This window comes from Balaenoptera physalus (assembly GCF_965194825.1).
Source record: "Balaenoptera physalus genome assembly, chromosome: 14".
Lineage (NCBI taxonomy): Eukaryota > Metazoa > Chordata > Mammalia > Artiodactyla > Balaenopteridae > Balaenoptera > Balaenoptera physalus.
Genome location: NC_138893.1, coordinates 56,425,584 through 56,443,496, shown reverse-complemented (window position 1 = coordinate 56,443,496; position 17,913 = coordinate 56,425,584). Strand labels below are relative to the sequence as shown.

The 17,913-nt window shown below is 47.4% G+C and overlaps 1 protein-coding gene across 5 annotated transcripts in view; it reads left to right on the top strand.

The window, feature by feature from the left end:
- The window catches only part of FFAR4 (free fatty acid receptor 4), a 38,580-nt gene that overhangs the window by 5,476 nt on the left and 15,191 nt on the right, over window positions 1-17,913 (top strand). For 2 of the 5 annotated variants that reach the window (XR_014253095.1, XM_082423892.1), the window contains exon 2: window positions 4,931-5,059. Coding sequence is in view for 4 of the 5 variants with exons in the window: in XM_082423892.1 (XP_082280018.1) it covers window positions 4,931-5,059 (129 nt within the window). In the remaining variant the exon portion in view is untranslated. Of the gene's footprint in view, window positions 1-4,930; window positions 5,060-14,618; window positions 17,007-17,913 lie in introns of those variants that run through there. The other 3 variants (XM_082423893.1, XM_082423890.1, XM_082423891.1) reach the window with 3 other exon arrangements.

The following is a 17,913-nucleotide window of genomic DNA, read 5'->3' as shown; positions in this document are numbered from 1 at the left end:
TGGAGGTTTTGGATGGGGGGACATTTTCCTACCCAAACCACCAGCTGAGAGAACTAACTAAACCCAGGCGCATGCTGGCTCCCTCCCCTCAAGGAGCACCGGCCAGGGAAACAGTGCCTCTCAGAGGTTTCTGTTTATCTGAGCTCCCCCCACAAAAAACCCCCCAAGAACATGATTAGCTTTGTCCATTTGCGCAGTGAGTACCAAGCAGTCAAGGTGACCAGACTCTCTCAAACTTAGACGAAATGATAGACAGGCTAGCAAATGCTAAATAATTTGGTATTAGGAGTGCAGGCTTTGGAGTCAAATGTTCTGAGTGAATCCCATCTCTGCCATTTAGGAGCTGTGAGACAGAGGCAAGTGGTCTCATCTCTCTATACCTCACTTTCCTCATTTGCCAAACGGGCACAATAACAGTATTAACCTTATAGGATTACTGCGGGGACGGAAGTTCAGTAAATGAGCGAACACCTGGCACATACACAGTTAAGCGCTCAAGAGTTGCCAGCTATTATCAGTTTCCTTATCTTTGGTTATAAATATTTTAAACATTTTCCAAACAGTACAATTCTTCTGATTGCGGTAAAATAAAAGACTGCCATTTTAAGAGGGTGGGCACATCCTAGCAACTTAGACATCTCAGCCAGGTCAGCGCAGCCTGTGCCAGCGGGATTCCTGCCTGTGTGTGCTGTGGCCCTGGTGGGGCGTGACCCTCACTGGCAGGTGGGGAGGACTGTCCACCCTGGTCAGAGTGTGCTGCCCATTGGTTCTGCAAACACTTACTGAGCACCGCTCCCTCCTGCCCCCGCCGTGAGCCACACGACCAAGACCCCGTCCTTCTCTTCAAGGAGGGGCACGTGGCTCACGCAGATTGTGGTCCCAGACCCTGCACAATTCGGTAACCCCACAGTAACCCCACGAGTTGGTGTTCTCTTGTTTATTTTCTGAAGGAGAAGATGCCTGTAGTTACAGAATGGGCAAAGGATGGAACCAGAAGTTAGCTGGGGTCTGTCTGTTCCTCCTGGTGCCTCTCCCATGAGATCACACTTGCGGAGGAGCGCTTGGTTCCACTGCTCTGCCCCGCCCCAGTTTAATACCGGGCCAATAATGCCGTCGTGTCCCTACTGAATGTGGATTGGCTGAGGAGACAAACAAGTTTGCTCACGCTTGTTACTATTAGAGGATACTTTTAAGATATAGGAAAGTAAGTCCATCTCTTGCCATGGATATGTTCTTTCTTCTCTGCTGGGAAGCTGATAGGAGAGGAGATATATTATATAACTAGGATTCCTAGTTCCTTAAAATGACTTTGAAGTCTTCCATTTTGTTTGAAGAGGCGGGGCAGGGAGAACTATTTACAAAGGTGTCCCCAAGGGTATTCCAGGAAGAGTCATTAGAGAAGCTGACCGGAAACAGCTGGAATCAGGTGGCATTTGCAAATGAGTCAGCCAGTGCGGGGAGGGGTCAGCACCTGAGCAGTGCCTGTAGATAGACGTCCCCCATCCGCAGGAAAGTCTTCCTGGAAAAGAATGAGTGACGTGGGGGACTGGAGGGACATCACAGGCTGAGGAGATAGCCCACAATGTTGGCAAGAGATGGTGCTGGAAGGGTTGGTGGGGGTCAACTAGAGAAGGGCCAGTTACACACCCTTTAGGGCGTTGGGACTTAGGAGGTGAGAGATGGCCTCGCCTGTGGTCTGTGGTCTGTGGGCGGAGGGGGAACAGTGAGAATGAGCTTGCATAGCTATGAAGGCAGAACCTAGGAGTTCGCTCTGAGTGGAGAAGGAAGAAGAAGGTGGAAGGCCAGCACTCAGGTATCTTACAGCTTGGAAAATGGCGGCTCCGTGCCAGGAGTTGATGATGCCAGAGGTGGAATCTTTGGGGTGGGACACTGGAGGCTAGAAGTGCCTGGGAGGCATCCTATAGAGATGCCCTCAGGGCCGTGGGGCCAGCCGGGGGTTCAGGAGAAGACGGGGCTGGAAAGAGGAGATTGCAACAGCATCTGCAAAAAGCCACCATGGAAATGGATGAGATTGCCAGGGAGAGATGGAGCTTGGGATGGGAATACCAGTCACAGTCAACCACACTTCACACCATTGTACGTGGCCTCCCATCTACATCCTTTCTGGTCCAGACACTGAGCTCCAGCTTCCCCCTTCCCTTGACTGAAGCCCCATCCTTCCAGGCACAGCTGACACAACCCCTCCTGGATGCCGCTTTCCCGGTGCCTCCACAATCCCATCACCTGTAGCTCTCTGGGCTTGCCGCTCTGTATTGAAGTTTCCTAGTGCTTTTCTCCCTCCCTGACTGTACCATAGCCTCCTTTCCCATCCTCACTGTGGCCTCACAGTGGCTCAGTCACCATGGCTTGAGTCAGCGAGTGGTTGGACAAATAGATTAAAGGACACTGTCATTGGCTCAGCCAGCTCTGCTTCTGTAGCTCAGTGACAAAGCAGGCCCAGCACTTTGGGTTTTCAAATTTCCTTTTTATTTTTTTAAATAAATTTATTTATTTTTATTTATTTATTTTTGACTGTGTTGGGTCTTTGTTGCTGTGCGCGGGCTTTCTCTAGTTGCGGTGAGCGGGGGCTACTCTTCGTCGCGGTGTGCGGGCTTCTCACTGCGGTTGCGCGGGCTTCTCACTGCGGTGGCTTCTCTTATTGCGGAGCATGAGCTCTAGGCGCGCGGGCTTCAGTAGTTGTGGCTCGCGGGCTCTAGAGCGCAGGCTCAGTAGTTGTGGTGCACGGCCTTAGTTGCTCCTCAGCACGTGGGATCTTCCCAGACCAGGGCTCGAACCCGTGTCTCCTGCATTGGCAGGCAGATTCTTAATCACTGCGCCACCAGGGAAGCCCGACACTTAATTTTCAAGAGTGTACCTTTCCAGTCTTTTCTATGCCTGTGTGTGTGAGTGTGTGGATAGATACCTTTTCATTCACACCTACACATTTTCTTCGACAATGCGAGGCTAATACAGGCAGATTATTTAAGGATCTGTATTTTTGTCCCTAATGTAGAGGGAACACCTTGCTCTATCATTACACATTCTTCTACAAAATCTTGTTAAGCCTGGAGAGGGTTGGGCAGACATTCTGGAGAGGGTTTTCAGAAAGAGTTGGGCGCTCTTGGGGGTTTTAAGAAATGGTTCTGGAGTCATCTGTTTCTCTGCCCTCCCTCCCTGTACATTTTCCCATCACAAGCATAAGAATTAGAGACTAAGTCACACTCAGGGCTGGAATCTGTTTCTTCTGATTGCTGCTTCAACATTTCTGCTGATTTGTGTTGCCCACCCAATGTACTGGAATAAGGAGTCCCTGGTGGGTGGAGGTCTGAGTACAAGTATAGGCTACCTGGATTTCCCGAAGAGCCGTGGTCACCGCACTGTCAATATTCAGAAGATCCTTGAGAGACACAAATTTCTTTCCAATCACCAAAAGGTAGAAAGCTCTAATAAACTTTCTTCTATCAGGTGTGCACAGTGGGGGTGGGGATGAAGGAACAAGTTTTTAGAATGTCTAGTGCATTTGTAAACCGTCTAAACAAAACAGGAAAAGGAAGCAACATTCTCACCCCCAACACCCCCTCAAGGTACAAATATAACTAAAGCATTCTTCCCTGCCTGACTTGCCTCAGAGTTTTTGGTAGGTTCCAGGATATCCTTTATAACCACTCAGCTCTTTGGAGATGATTAAAAAGGACTACATCTTTAGTGTTTTAGACTATTATTTTAGGAGGAAATTTCTAAGCTTTAGCTTCCTCCTCTGTGTAATGGGAAAAATAACTATGCATTTCAATAAGGTTGTGATGAACATTCAGTGAGATAATGTATGTAAAGTGCTTCCTGGCAAAGAATAAATGCTCAGTGAATTTTAGATACTGAATAGGAAAAGGAGTGATTATTTGACTCTATTTTGAGTTTGACCATGCAATTATGATACAAGTTGGGAAATGATAAAAATTCTTTGCCTTTGCTTAGTATAGCATTCAATAAATATTGGTTAAATGAATGAATGATGCTATGAATAATGATACTAATTCTGGACTGTGGTTAAGATGCCTTGTCCACCAGAAATCAATAATGTGGTCTTTTTACGCAGAATGTGCTCTTAAAAAATCTGTTCTATGTGTCCAGAAGTGTGTAGGGCTCTTGTTTTCTAAAGAGTTTTGTCCTATAGTCAGGCAGGCGCTGGAGATTTGTGTTTGGGAGGATAAATAGATCTCTTTTCATTGACCTATTTGTTCATTGGAAAAAATTGTTGCAGCAGCTTAGTAACTATCCAGTGAGGTCGGGGAACATGTTTCGGGGTTTGTAGTTAGTGTCAAACATTTGAATTCAACGCAACATAGTGACAGCAGCAAGGTCACAAACCTGCATGCTCTTCTGCCCCATCCAGTGGTTTTACATCTTGATGGCCGTGGCTGCACCTTCACTCTGGGGCTGTCGCATTCTCCTCTGGAGGAGAGGCACACCTCGCTCCTGGTTTTATATGTGTGTGTGTAGCACATCACTTCCAATCTATGTAAACTTTCAGGGGTCAGACTTTTCCCCTGTAAAATGAAGGTCTTGGAAGAGAAGGCTCAAGGGCTCTTTGCAGCTCAGCCCAGGGAAGTGGAAAGAGCACTGGACCTGGAGCCATGCCTGGGAACTGACTCTAGGTCTTCCCAGCCTGGGACCCTGAGGCCCACGTACCTCCCCTGGAGAATGGGAATAATACTTACGGTGATTCTGAGGGTCAGAGGAGAATGACTTGTAAGTGGGGTTGTGTGGGCAGTGGAAGGGAGTCTGGGGTTTCTCGTCATACCAGTTGTGTAACAGCAAAACACGACAGGGTAACACAACATTGTAACAGTGCCAGGTAACCCCACCTGGGGCTGAGCTAAAGGCCAAATAAGAAGCCAGCATTAAATGACCTTCTCTTCCTTTTTGTAACTAGGAAATTCCGATTTGCACACTGGTTTGGCCCAGCATTGCCGGAGAAATCTCCTGGGATGTGTCATTTGTTACTTTGAACTTCTTGGTACCAGGACTGCTTATTGTGATCAGTTACTCCAAAATTTTACAGGTATGTTTGCTTCAAGCGCCCTGGCTGAACTTCACTCAGGCTTGGGATATTTCAGATGAACCTTAGCATTTCCAGGTCAAAATTTACCTTAGAATTTGCACCAGCCCAATCCTGGTTCACTGCCCAGATCCATCCCTCTGCAATGCTGAGGGACAAAAGTTTGGTCTTTTTAAAAAAGTTATATCTATGTGATTGTTATTATTATCATTTTTTTTTTCTGATCACTAGTGTAATACAAACTCATTACAAAAAATTAAAGACATAGAAATGTGTAACACAGATACTAAAAATATGGTCTACCCCCACTGTTGACAATTTAAAGTACATTTTTTCAGGTTATTTTTCTTATAAATTTATATGTATATACATACTTCTATGCAATGTATGTGTATGTATATCTGTGTACATATAAACACACATACGTATATATATGTGTGTGTATATATATAATGAACCATATAAAATGGTCAACTATAAAATATCAACTATTACCATGGTTCAACCCAATTTTTTTTTTTTAGATTTGAGATAACTCTATCTGCTTTGTAACTTCCTTTTTTTGATTAGCACTGTATCATTACATCCTTCTGTATCGGTTCCTATATCTCTGCCTCATTTCTAATGGCTTCATGGTTCTCCATCATATAGTTGTGACATAATTTATTTTATGGGCTTTTGGGTTGTGTCCATTGTTTCCCCATCACAAACAGCAGTGTGGTGATAAAGATTGTACACTTTTAAAAACTTTTATTGAAGTACAATATAAATACAGAAAAGCACAGCCAGCATACATGCACAGCTCACAAATTGACCACACCCCCAGAAACAGCTCCCAGAAACAGAACGAGAAACAGCATACGAGAAGCCCCTCCTCTATCCCTCTAATTGCTACCCCCCACTCCCAGGGCATGTGCCTTGCAAAAGTGCACTGAAACAGGAAATGATCTCTACCTTCAATGTGACTATGTACAGGGACATAAAAACGACTTGCCAGCCTCTTTCTTACCCCTTGAGGCAGCATATTTGCATGCGAGGTGCTGGCCCAGGCAAATGGCATCTACGTGTGTTCATGCTCATTTTAGAAGGTTTAATGCGAAACCTTTGAGTTCTCTCTGAGGTTCACCGTTGTTGAATCTTGGTTTTATAGCATATAATGGGTCATATGGCGAACGAGCAGGTTGAAGTGGGGCCCTTAGGTCCTGCTTGCTGTCTGGCCACTTTTATGGCCCTTTTGTTGTAGCTAAAGATCTGTGACCTTCTTAGATGCTTTAGAACCCGAAGCCAGGCCAACCTCCATCCGAGTCTTCTAATCTCTGGATCCTGTGTGAGACAGCCCCCCCGTGTTAGTCCCTAGACTCTTCCCCACCAGTTGACTTGTGACCTGTTTAAGTGACGTCCCACCTGGGGCTTGTTCAAGTGTATGAGGCAGATTCAGGCCTGGAGCTGAGGTCTGTAAAGTGCTTGCAGTGGGAGCCTGGCATGTGTAAATGCTATGAAAGCGTTAGTTACTATCATTATGTTAAAAGAAAAGAAGGAAGGGAAAAAGAAAGAGAAATGGAGAATGAATTTTTTAAAAATTATTTAACAAATATTTATATGGTGTTTACAATGTGTCAGGAATTCATTTAATCCTAACCAGAATTACAGATGAGGAAACCAAGGCACAGAGAGGTTAAGTAACTTATGAAAGGTCACACAGCTCATAAGCAACAGTATCAGGACTTAAACCCAGGCAGTCTGGTTCCAGAGTCCCAACACTTTAATTCCTCAGACATTTGTTAAGAAGTTGCTCTGTGCAAAGTGTTGTTGGGGAGTAGAGGTTGGTCAAGAGTAAGCAAGTCACATTCTCTATCTAGAAGGAGCTTTAACACAAGAAAGGGAAGGGGGAGACAGACAAAGGTGCTGCTATTCAATGCAGTGAAACCCTGAAAAACATTAAGGAGTGATGCTGAGGCTTAGTGTGAAAACACTTTGCAAACTGTTAAAAGAGAAAAAAGAGGGAAAAGAGAGAAAAGCAAAGGGCCATAAAAAACACGGAGACCAGAAGGGGTTATTTTAATAACCTGGCTTTGAGTCCTGAATCTGCCCCTTACTTGCTGTGCGGCCTTGGCAAGTTACTTACCTTCTCTGAACCTCTGTTCCCTCATCTGCAAAATAATGATCAAAAGTCCAACGGTTTAAGATTTTTGTGAGATACATAGGAGATACTCCTGGGGGGACTATGGTGAGTGTCATGCCTGCCTGTAGCAGAGGATGAATAAATTACAGCTGTTGTTCATTGTTAGGCGAGGCTGTTCCTCTAATCCTCTCACAGCATGCTGGCAAGAGGTACTGCTGAGATTTTTGAGAGAATAAACGGCAGGGCCCAGATTTGGAGCACCGCAAGAACATGGGACTGGCCCTAGAGCAGAGCTGGCTGGCTAGATGAGGGCTGGGCAGAAGCTGGCAGCGGCATCCGACCTCTCCTGCTTGGGCAGTCCCGCTCCTGAGTCCCTTAGAGGCAAGAGCGTTCTGATCTGTCCCTTTTCACTCGTGCCCCATGGTTCTCAGCCACCTTCTGAGGAAGGACTGACTTATTCTATGGAAAGGGTATTCTTTTCCTCAGGCCAGGGCCCACCTGGAAACATCCTAGGAATCCTCGAGCCCCGATGTGTCCTCTTATCCGTCTGCCTCTAACTGCAGTTCCAGACACTTTGCCTATAAACTCACAGCCAGCCTTCCGTTCTTCCCATCCCAGACCTCAGGACAGCTCCTGGATGAATCAGAGGGTCTCTCATGACTCACAGTTATGAAACGGTGCTCTGAGCAGTCAAAGATATAATTTAGATCCCATCACTTCCCTCACAGATGGAGGAAAAGCCAAAATCCTCACCTTAAGGCCCTGTGTGATCTGTCCCCTGCCTGCCCCTCTCGCCTCATCTTCTCCCCCTCCCTTGTGTCCTTGGGGCTCTTTCTCACACACGCCAACACACTGCTGCCTCAGGGCCTTTGCACCTGCCATTTCCTCTCCTGGATCTCTTTCCCTCAGACTTCTGCCTGGGCCACTCCCCCGCTTCATTTAGGTCTCTGCTCAAAAGGCTCTTCTCCAGAGAGATTCCCCATCATTCTCTAGCCCCTGACCCTGATTTATTTCTCTTCAAAGCGCTTCCAACCCCTGTCATATTCCATTTGTGTGTATTTACTTGCATATCATCTGTCTTGCCCACTAGAATGCAAGCTCCCTGAAGGTAGAGACTTCGTTTTGTTTACTGCCATAGTCCTGTGCCTAAAACAGAGCCTGGCTTATTCATTGTAGGGGCTCAATAAACACTCATTGAATGAGTAAGACACAAACTTGGATCACACTGAAAGGGCCAACAGCACCTTCTCCTTTGGGACAGTGGGGAAACCACTGGACAAAGAGTCATGAGACCCAGATTCTAGTCCAAGCTTTACTACTGTGTGACCCTAGGCAAGTCGCTTAATGAATGTGGGCCTCAGTTCCCTCTGGAGCCAAATGGGCCTCAGTGGATCATTTAACACAATAAAATGAGAATTGCAGTTATGATAATGCTTTGAACAAGCTGTTAGACTTTAATATGAAAGAGATCTAATGTGATTTTGAAAATTCCAACATTAATGCAAATATAAGACTTTCAGAAAATTACTTTCCACCCCACTGGCAAGACTGACTATTGACCATTTCCCAGGAGGATTATGACATTTGTTCTCAGTTTCCTCCTGTTTGTAACTTGGAAGCAGGTAAGCTGCCAGGTGGAGAGCCTGGATGGGGCCTCCTAGCTTGCGTCTCTCTTCCTCTGAAGATACTCATAGCTCAGAGACCCTGAATCAGCCTTTCTGCTGAGCTTTTTCTATCAAGCAAAACTCTGTAAAATCAATTGAACATCAATATTAATTAGCTATATTCATAGAGACAGTTAGCAAATCATTTGAAACCATAGGACAGATAACTACACCACCGACCCTTTTCCCACCAGCCCTACCTCTCACCTGTCACTGCTGCCTCTAACTCAGGTACCATCTCTAGGCCTGAGAAATGTCTCTTTCAAATCACCCTGACTTTTATTCCTCACAAGCAGAGTGTCCCCTAAAGCGTCCTCTAGAACTCCATGGGATGTTAGATGTTAGAAAGGGTTCTGTGATCAAAGGAGTTTGGAAAATGCTGGGTTAATCAAAGTTGAATGGGTTTCTTTGCTGCAGGCCTTCTCAGAGCCTTTATTATGCTCATGAACTTCGAGAATCTCCAACTCTGGAATAGAGTAGGCAGCACTGCTAAATGTGACTGCAGACCGCCTTTTCCCCACAGAGCTCTCTCTGGGCTGGTGGTCCACAGACTCTCCTTTGGGAACCGCTGTTCTCAAGTCCCTACCCTGGTTGCTGGTTCTGCCCTGGGTGAGCACTGAGAGGAGGCTTCACCGGGGCTGTTTTTTTCTGGGGCTGCTTCAACTGCTCATGGCAATGGCCTTTTCCACCCTCTGCCTTCCCTGCTTCCTCTTTCCTCCTGACTCAGGCGTGCTCTACATCTCCAGTGGCTTTTTCCTATCAACAGTTTCCCAGGGTAATAGTCTCCAGGCCACTCCTCAGTGCCTTTGATCAGGCTGACCGTGCTCGCTGGTGGGACTTGGTTTATATTGTCACCCAGTAATCAGCACCATGGCAGGCTTTGTGACAGCTTATAGGTTTCTTGGTCCCCCTCTCCCTTCACCCCCAGGCCCCTCACCACCCAAACACTAGAATGGAAGTGCGGGGTGGGCAGTGCTACCTTGTTTCTTGCTGTGCATCTGGCACCTGTAAGAGTGCTGGCCACATAGTAGGGGCTCAGTAAATATATGTTGAATGAGAGAGTGAGTGTCTGGCCTGAAGTTGGAAAACCTTCACCTATCTCAGGGCTTAACTGGGAAATGAAATCCCTTTCAACTCAATGTGAAGGTCTTAGGTAGTGAACACGTGGCCCTTCCTTCCTCCAGGCCTGGACCTCATTCCCCAGCTTTGGGGCCTGCTTGCCGGTGATGGAAGGGGAGGTTGGTCCTCTGGAAGGATGGAGCCTGTTGTCTGATGATTCTAATCGGGAGGCTGTGGATTGACCAAGCAGCCCTCAGAGGAGGCCCAACCCCAGGGGCCGGAGCTGGGTCAGTGGGAGCGAGCTCTCCCCACAGCCCCCTGTCCGCGGCTGTGGTCTGGTGGCGTGGGGTGACAGAGGGATGTGGGGTGGGGAGAAGCTTCGCTCGTAGCCTTCAGACGCTCATGTGAACGTGAAGGTAGAGAGTCTCAGGCAATTTAAAAGTGACTTTTCAAAGGACTGGGGGAGAAACTCCAAACCTGTTGTCCTAGATGAGTAGTTCTCATATTTTAGTGATTGAGAATTACCTGGGGAGTTTATAAAAAGTGCGGATTCCTGGGCCCACTCAGACCCACAGAATCAGAGTGTCTGATGGTGGGCCGAAGCATTTACATTTTATGGAGTGCCAGTGACCCTGATGGTGGTGACTGTGGACCACGTTCCCAGGAGCTCTGTCCTCTGTCCTGGCAGTGGCAGTGGTGTGCCTGGCGGTGAAGAGCGTACCCCCTGAGGTACCCTTCCCCCACTTGACCGTGAGGCCTTGAGCAAGTCACTTCACCTCTCAGAGCCTCCGTCTCTTGTCCCCAAAGTGAGAGCATACCCCACGGGCTTGTTTTAAGGATTAAAGTTAATCCTCAGAAGTTAATCAAGCTTTTAATTTGATCTAAAAGCACACCAAGCATTCAGCGTAATGCCAGAGACGCTTTAAACCCTGAACAAAAGTCGACTAGTCTTGTCATCTAATGTGGGGAAGGGAGCAGGGGAGGACCTGCATTTTATTATAATGGGCCCATTTTCCTTCTCACTCCCTCAAAGCTGTGGGAACTGTGGATGGAAGGAAATGGGGTAACATCAGTCAGTACTAAAAAAAGAGCCAACCACATGTTCACTTGGCCCATGAGTCAATTGTTTTGCTGTCTGCTCACAGTCGTTGTCAGGCACTTGCCAGAGCCCTGGACCACAGAAGCCACAGGGCTGCCCAGCCCCCAGGGAGCTGCAGTCTGGTGGGACTCAGAGGTAAGAATGATGCTTCAACATCTACCATAGAATATGTGGCAAGTGCCACGTGAGTACCTGAAACAAAGCCCTGCAGGATGCCAACGGCAGATGAACCAGGATGCCTTCCCGGAGTCTCTGGCATTAGAGCTTGGAGTTACAGGCTGGATGGAAGGATTTCTACTGACGGAGATATTAGAGGGTGGGAAGGAATTTGTTTAAGTTTAAGCATGGACTGGAGTCAGACTGCCAAGGTTTGAAGCCCAGCTCTGCGACTGCTTAGTTGGGTACTGTTGGGCAATTTCCTTAACCTCTTTGAGCCTCAGTTTCCTCCTCTGTAAAATGGGTATCTATCATCACTTATCTACAAAACAGAAATAGAGTTACAGATGTAGAAAACAAACTTATGGTTACCAGGGGATAAGTGAAAAGAGGGATAAATTGGAAGATTGGGATTGACATACACACACTACTATATATAAAGTAGATAACTAATAAGGACCTACTGTATAGCACTGGGAACTCTACTCAGTACTCTGCAATGGCCTATATGGGAAAAGAATCTAAAAAAGAGTGGATATATGTATATGTATAACCGATTCACTTTGCTATACACCTGAAACTAACACAACATTGTAAATCAACTATACTCCAATAAAAATTAAATTAAAATAAAATAAAATAAAGCAAAATAAAATGGAGATCATCAAAGTACATATGTCACAGAATCGTTGGGAGAATTTAAAGAGATAAACCAAGTGATATGTACAAGGATTTGGCACATAGTAAGTGCTCAATAAGTATGAACTTCCATCCACATCATTCATTCAAAAAATATCTAGGGAACTCCCTGGCGATCCAGTGGTTAGGACTCCCCACTTTCACTGCCAAGGGCCTGGGGTTCAAGCCCTGGTCGGGGAATTAAGATCCCGCAAGCTGCACGGTGAGGCCAAAAAAACCCCCAAAACCAAAAAAAAAATCTAAAAGGCACTGTACCAGGGCCTCCATCCTTCTTGGCAGAGCAATGTGGACAGCATTAGCAATGCTGCTGTTGGAATCACCCTCATGTGCCCACCAGGCTGCACTTAGGCTACTCAGAGTGGTGCCATTTCCCCTGCAGCCTACCCACCTGCCCCTGGGCAGCTGTTACCCTCCCAGGTCTATCATTCCAAGGTCTCAGATTCACCAGCTTTCACCCGAACACATATTCTAACTTTGATTCTGCACAGCACCTTCCAGCTTAGATGTGCCAATGTGACTTTTAGCCTATGAGTCTGAGCAGTCACCCCGCTGCAGAGCAGGGGGGCGGGAGTGGAGGGCAACTCCAGGAAGAGGGCTGGAGCCTTTTATGATATCACTCATCTTCAGCTCACCCGAGCTGGAGTTTCACAGATGGGGGCTTTGACCATTCATCATTAGTAGAGTGACCTTCAACAAGCTACTCAAATTTCCTGAGATTCAATTTCCTCATCTCTGGAGTGAAGATAATAATAGCACGAATCCAACGAGCAGTTTTGAAGATTAAATGTGACAATTTATAAAACAAACGCATAGGACGGTGGCGGGCACACAGGGAGCCTTTCATGAAGCTCGGTGGTCCTGATTCCTGTTGTTCTTGGTGGGGAGTGGGTGGGAAGGAAGGGGTTCTGTTCATTCAGCATCTGTTGCCTGGGTCACCGTCACCTAGAAGTGGACCAAAACTACTACACAGAGGCAGTTGTATTTAATCACAGGACAATTAAACGGCTATCCTTTAATTAGCTAATTAGAAGTATTCTAAAGAGAAGATTTTAAGCCATTCTGGTCTTGGAGTTAATCTTGCCCCAAATTTGAATGATTCTGATTACTTTCTAATTGCTTCATCTCTTGAGATTCAATAATTTTAGGGGAATGGTCCCAGGAAGGCCCGGGCAGAGCTAAGGATAAGAGTTTTGGCTATTAAAGTCTCCAGACACGTAAGCACTCGCTGTGTGCCCAGCAGCCTGCTCCTGCAGGAAGAGCAGGACACAGGGCCGGACTAAGCAAAGGCAAGTTAGCAAGCACCATGAATGTGGCAAGACATTCGGAATTGGATCTCTTACCTGGGACAGAGGTCACAGGCTGGAACAAAGCATGTCAGGCTAGTGGGTACAGGGCCCCATCGCATCCCAGGCTAACTGTGCCCCAGTCTGCGGCCACCTCCACCCCAGCCCATCCTCACCCCCTCACCCCCACCTCTTGGCACTGTTAAAGCTGAGCAGGTGATGGGGGACAGCAGGCCTTCTGCCTACTGGCTGTGCTTAGAGGAAAATTAGAATTAGGCGTAAGGGCAGGACTCTGTATGTATCTCCAGGGCAGTGTGAGCCTAAGCGCTGGGGTCTTTAGAGCCTCTGGGGAAGCCCCGCCTTCTCTCTCACGGACTCAGCTTCTGTGGGGCTTTTGCTCTCTGATGTGAACAGTTCCAAGGCTCCTGTTTTCAAAGTACTTTGGCTAAACCCTCTCTCGGGAGGGCCTGTTTCCTCACCTGTGGAATGAAGGGGTGGAGTAGGCCTTGGCTACTCAAAGTGTGGCCCTCGGGGCATGCAAAATCAGAATCTACATTTAAATAAATAGTGCTGAATGCCTCACAGGCAGAGTGAAGTCTGAGAAGTGCTGCTCCAACCATGCATGGGCCCATCTAGCTCCAACACTCTGGTTCTGAGATGTTATGAAGCATTTGTCTGTTCCAAAAATACTGTTTTTACGTGGGACAGTGGGGTGAGAGGACATGCAGGGCTTTATTTTAATCTGGTTAGCCTGCCTCAGTTGATGGGCCATATGTCCAAGGCTGCCCACAGCCAATTAGTAACCAGCTTCTCTGAGTGATGCTGAAGCAAGACCCTCTAACTGACCAGAAGAGACTGGGCAGAAGGTTCAGAGAGCAGTGCCTGCAAGGGCTCCTGAAAGAAGAGTCCAGAACACCCTTCTGAACCCGTATCACCAGAGTTGCCTTCTTGCCCACAATCCCTCTGCTCTAATGCTGACCCTGCTCATTAATACAAAATATTAGAGGTCCTTTCAGTTCCACTGTTGAGAATTTATTCTACTGATATGCTCATCTAGGTGTGCAAAGATAGGCACGAGGATGTTTATCCTACCAGTTGTCACCTCTCACCTGGGGGCATAAATGGGAAATGGTTTCAGTTTTTCAACACATGTCACTAGCAGTGCTCTGACCAGCTCCTCTTTCTTACTGGGAAGGGGAATCTTGAATGACACCTAAATCTGTGTTCACACATCTCTCTTCTAGACCATTGCATTCTGGCTTTTCACTTCCCCTCATCAACACTCTTTATAACATGGATGATCTGCCTTATTTCTCAGGAGGCCAGCTGACCAGCGCATCCTAAGCGTGGGCAGCGAGCCAGGCCTCTGAGAAGGGAGCTGTCTCCGCACAAAGCTCCAAAGCCAAGTGGTCCCAGTGCAGCGAGGATGGCAGATTCCAACTGCTGGGCCTCCTCTGCCCCTCCTAGATCAACACTGCCGATGTCCTGCCATAAACTGTGGCGCCGGCTCTGTTTTGTGTTCCTGCAGATCACGAAGGCATCAAGGAGAAGGCTCACGACGAACCTGGCTTACTCGGAGAGCCACCAGCTCCGTGTGTCCCAGCAGGACGTCCGGCTCTTCCGCACCCTCTTCCTGCTCATGATCTCCTTCTTCATCATGTGGAGCCCCATCATCATCACCATCCTCCTCATCCTGATCCAGAACTTCAAGCAAAACCTGGTCATCTGGCCGTCCCTCTTCTTCTGGGTGGTGGCCTTCACCTTTGCCAACTCGGCCGTCAACCCCATCCTCTACAACATGTCACTGTTTAGGAACGAATGGAGGAAATTTTTTCACTGCTTCTTCTTCTCGGAAAAGAGAGTCATGTTTACAGACACATCTGTCAGAAGAAATGATCTGTCTGTTATTTCCAGCTAGTTGATTTTTCTCTGTAGGCGTCTATTTGTCACTCTCTGGCAAGCCATGGTGTGTTTTCAAAGGGAGTTCATTTCCAGGACGGTCGCACCAGGATACCTGCTTTAAGAAAATGTAACCTATGCAAATGTACATTTACAGCACCAGTAAATTAAGGGGTGATCATTCAGTATAACAATTTTATCCTTTATAAAAGTATTTGCTGTGGGTTCCTTTTCAGTATGAACTTTTTCAGTTGTGTAATATGATTAAGTTTAATAATTTTTATTTGTAACTGTTCGGCAATCTCATCTCCTACACGTAAAGCCACGCCTTGCTGGTTTCCTGAAGTGAGTCTTGGAACAGGTTCAGGACCCAGATTTTTCCTCTGAAGAGTCATGGCCACTCTAGCTCCCCACCTTGGATTTGCAAGGCTTCAGGATCATTCATTAATGTCAAGAGCGCTTGTGGAATTTCCAAGGAACAAGGATTTAATTTCCAAGGAATTAAAGGTGACTTTATTTTTCATTTATAAAGGGATGCCATGGACCCCTTTAGGAGAAGCTTTGTCATGAAGTCAGAGAGGAGGTCGGATGACTCCAAACATTTGACAGTGAGAACAGGAGTGATTCCCTTCGTTGATCCACCTGTCAGATGCCTCTTAAGCACATGCTGTGGCCGGTGTTCTTGGTGGTGGGAATACAGCAGTGAACCAGACGGCCATGGCCCCTGCCCTCATGGAGCTTACTTATCTTCTAGATGGGGGCAGCGAAAAACCAAACCTAAGTCAATAGACAATATAGTATCATAGAATGAATTAGCATCATGAAGAAAATAGGACAGTGGTGGCAATTTAGATGGGGTGTTGAGGGGTCTGCGAAGACCGTTCTGAGGGGTATATTTGAGCCAAAAGGTAAACCACAAGAAGGAGCCAGCCATGTGAATCCAAGGGAATGGGGCTTTGCAGATGGAGCAGACGCTGGTGCTGGTGCAAAGAGGCTTGTGTACTTGTGGGACAGAAAGAAGATAGGTATAAACAAAGCAAACTACTGGCTGAGCCTCCTGTATGGCGGGCAGTGTCCTTGATGCCAAGACAGAGGGATGCTGTGCTGGAGACCATCGGTTGAGACCAGAGAGGTTACAGGGCTGGATTGCACAGGGTCTGGGAGGCTACCATAGAGAGTTTATGCTGTGTTTAGTGGGCAGACACTGGAGGTTTGCGATTGGATGCTGATGGGACCTGCTCTACTGGTTGCCGTGCAGGGAATGAACTTTGTGGAGCAGGAATAAAGATGGAGACCAGTTAGGTGGCTGTTGAAGTAGAGAAAGAAGATGGGGAAGTTGGAGGTGGGTGGCTTCAGTGGGGGATTGTGAGAAATGATCTTGGGACATACTTTGGGAAGGCAGAGCAAACATGATTTATTGATGGACAGGATGCAGATTAGGAGGGAAAGAGAGGATTCAAGGGTGACCCCTGGCAGTGATTGGATGGAGAGCAGGCAACAAAAATGGGGAAGACTAGGAGAATGGGAAGTAGAAGAACCAAGAGTTTCATTTGGGGCATATATATGTGAAACCCCAGTGAGATCCAGATGGAGAGTAGGCAGTTGGGTGCAGGGATGTGGGGTGTGGGCCTGAATATACAATGTTGGGAGTCATTAGATAGTGTTTGCAGTTTTATGGTTTTATGAAATATCCCTGGGAAGAGAGAGAAGAAACCAGAGCCAGCGAGAACCCAGGGCCACGCCAGCACTTGGAGGTTGGGCCAGTGGCTGGAACAGTAGCTCAGGGCCTGGCACATAGTACATGCTCAACCAATCTTTGTCACCAAGTAAATCAGAGCCAGTAGTTGTCTTTGCTGGTGGAGTTTCTTGAGCAGCTTGCTTTTGAAGTAAGGTTTATTACAAACTTGAGGACTAGAGGACAGGGATCTTTTGTTCATCTTTAGTTAATAAATTTGGTAAATTAAAGCTGCTTTTTGAAGTGATGTGTGGCTGTCTTCTGGGTCTCTGGGGTGACAGCTGAAGGGCCTGGCTCTGATGGCCCCTGTTCCATGTGAATGACAGGTAGAGCTTTCCTGTGCATGGTCCCCTGCCTTCTCCCTTTCTGGTGGGAGAACAAAGCACATTGATTTGGGGGCCCCAGGAGCCTCCGTGGCCCCCTGATATGCCGGCACCCAGGCAGAGCTCTCCTCACACACGGGAGAGAGCTGCCCTTCCCTGCTTCCGACACATCTCAGAAATGTCAACCTGGCATCCGAAGTGCTCTAACTGAACCCTCACTGCAGCCCATCAGGCAGACACTGTTTCCCCATATTTCACAAGAGGAGAGTGAGGCTCAGAGAAACTATACAAGCAGCCCCAAATCATACAGCTAATTATATCTGAGGAGAATTTTGAAGTAAAACCAAGACACTGGTACCAAAGCCTTGATGCCTTTTCAAGATGATAAACTGAGGCTCCTAGGAGCTCCTGGGAAACTGAGGCACGTGGCTTTGTATGCAGGTATACGTTAGTGTTCACAAGTGCTGCTAATGGTGTGGGACACTGGTGTCCTGCCCCAGACCCAGCTACTTCCCCTTTCCCGTACACTCTAGGTAGGGGCGCCATGATCCACCTCCTGATTCCCCCAGGGAAGCCCATGGCCTCTTATCCTGCAACGTTTTGCCCACACCTGAAATAAGAAGTGAATTAGGTGCCAGAGACAATGAAGGGCTGGGGGGCGTTTCTTAGAGCTCACCCCAACCCATGCCTCTCAGCGTCTCAGACCAGCTGGGGGTAAGCCTGCCACCCCGCCCGCCTCAAGGGCCTGGGGCTGCCTGAGGCTGGGGTCACTGGCCTGGCCTAACCTACACTCACCTCTTTTGGCCTCAGTAGTTAAG